Source organism: Lepidothrix coronata, unplaced genomic scaffold (assembly GCF_001604755.1).
Source record: "Lepidothrix coronata isolate B3197 unplaced genomic scaffold, Lepidothrix_coronata-1.0 Scaffold3989, whole genome shotgun sequence".
In the NCBI taxonomy this organism is placed as follows: domain Eukaryota; kingdom Metazoa; phylum Chordata; class Aves; order Passeriformes; family Pipridae; genus Lepidothrix; species Lepidothrix coronata.
This window is the reverse complement of record NW_016694169.1, coordinates 1-1223: the sequence shown is the minus strand read 5'-3', so window position 1 is coordinate 1223 and position 1223 is coordinate 1. Positions and strand designations below refer to the sequence as shown.

General features: G+C 69.3%; 1 protein-coding gene across 1 annotated transcript; it reads right to left on the bottom strand.

The window, feature by feature from the left end:
* Positions 1-4: 4 nt before the first annotated feature.
* LOC108491991 (SRSF protein kinase 3-like) lies at positions 5-1216 on the bottom strand (the record flags this gene model as incomplete). Its single annotated transcript, XM_017803773.1, has 5 exons — positions 5-151; positions 516-622; positions 751-838; positions 932-1019; positions 1104-1216. Coding segments are annotated over 5 exons (543 nt in total), but the record flags the coding sequence as incomplete, so codon positions are not given.
* Between the last annotated feature and the right edge of the window lie 7 nt (positions 1217-1223).

Genomic DNA, 1223 nt, shown 5'->3' with positions numbered 1-1223 from the left:
TGGGGGGGCCTCCCCCCCGTGCCCAGCACGCCGCCTCGGCCGCCAGCTGCCTCACAAAGGGCTCCCCAACGCACAGCAGGACGTTCTCGGGCTTGATGTCGGTGTGGATGATCTTACACTTGGTGTGCAGGTAGTCCAGACCTTCCAGGACCTGCCCCAAGCCCCCCAGATCAGGAGGGGGGCAGGGGCAGCCTGTGATGTGCAACCCCCACCCCCAAACCAACCTGCAGGGGGGATATCGGGGCCAGGGCACGTCGGGATGGGGGGGAAGAAGAGCTCCCCATGGGGTCTGGGGGGGCCATTTGGGGCAGGGTTGGGGTGCAGATCCCCCCATGGGGGTCTGGGCAGGGTCCACAGGGGCACTGTGGGGCTCTGGAGGGAACACCTTAAATTCCCGTGGGGGTGGTGGCAGTGGAGCACGTAGGAGGGGGGGGTTTGGAAGGCTCCAGGCAGGACATTTGGGGTCCCAGGGAGCCTGGGGAGGGGGCTCAGGGGGGACTCGGCCCCCCCCTCACCTGGCGCACGATGCTCTTGACGCAGGGCAGGGGCAGCCCCTGGTAGTTGGATTTGATGATCCAGCGCAGGAGCTGGTGGCCCAGCACCTCCAGCACCATGCACACGTCTGGGGGGGGGTGGGAAGTCAAGGAGCGCCCCCGGACCCCCCGGGACCTTCCTCCGCAGGGCAGCAGACATGGGGGGCCCCCCCGCACCCCCCCCCATATCCCCGAGGACCCCCCCCCGAAAGGATACGGACGCCGTTGACCCCCGAGATCTTGAAGTCGTCGATGAGCTGCACGATGTTCTCGCGGTTGGGGTCGCTGGGATCCGAGTCCCGCACCTGGGGGGGGGGCGCGGGGGGGGTGGTTACGGAGGAGCGGATCTGGGGGTCCCCCCGTTGCGGGGGGAAAGCCGGGGGGCGGGGGGCACTCACACATTTCAGCAGCTTGATCTCGTCCAGCGCCGTCTCCGTGTACTGCGGCGCGCTCTTCACCACCTTCAGCGCCACGAACCGCTTCCGCCTGCCCGGGGAGGGGGCACCCACGGTCCGGGGGGGGCACCCAAAATCCAGGGGGAGCCCCCCCCGCATCCTCCCCGGCACTCACCGGAGGTCCCAGCAGAGCCACACGGTGGAGAAGTGGCCCCAGCCCAGCTTTCGCACCACGTGGTAGCGCCCGTGGAACAGGTCCCCGATCCGCACCGGGTAGTACCCGCCTGGAGGGGGG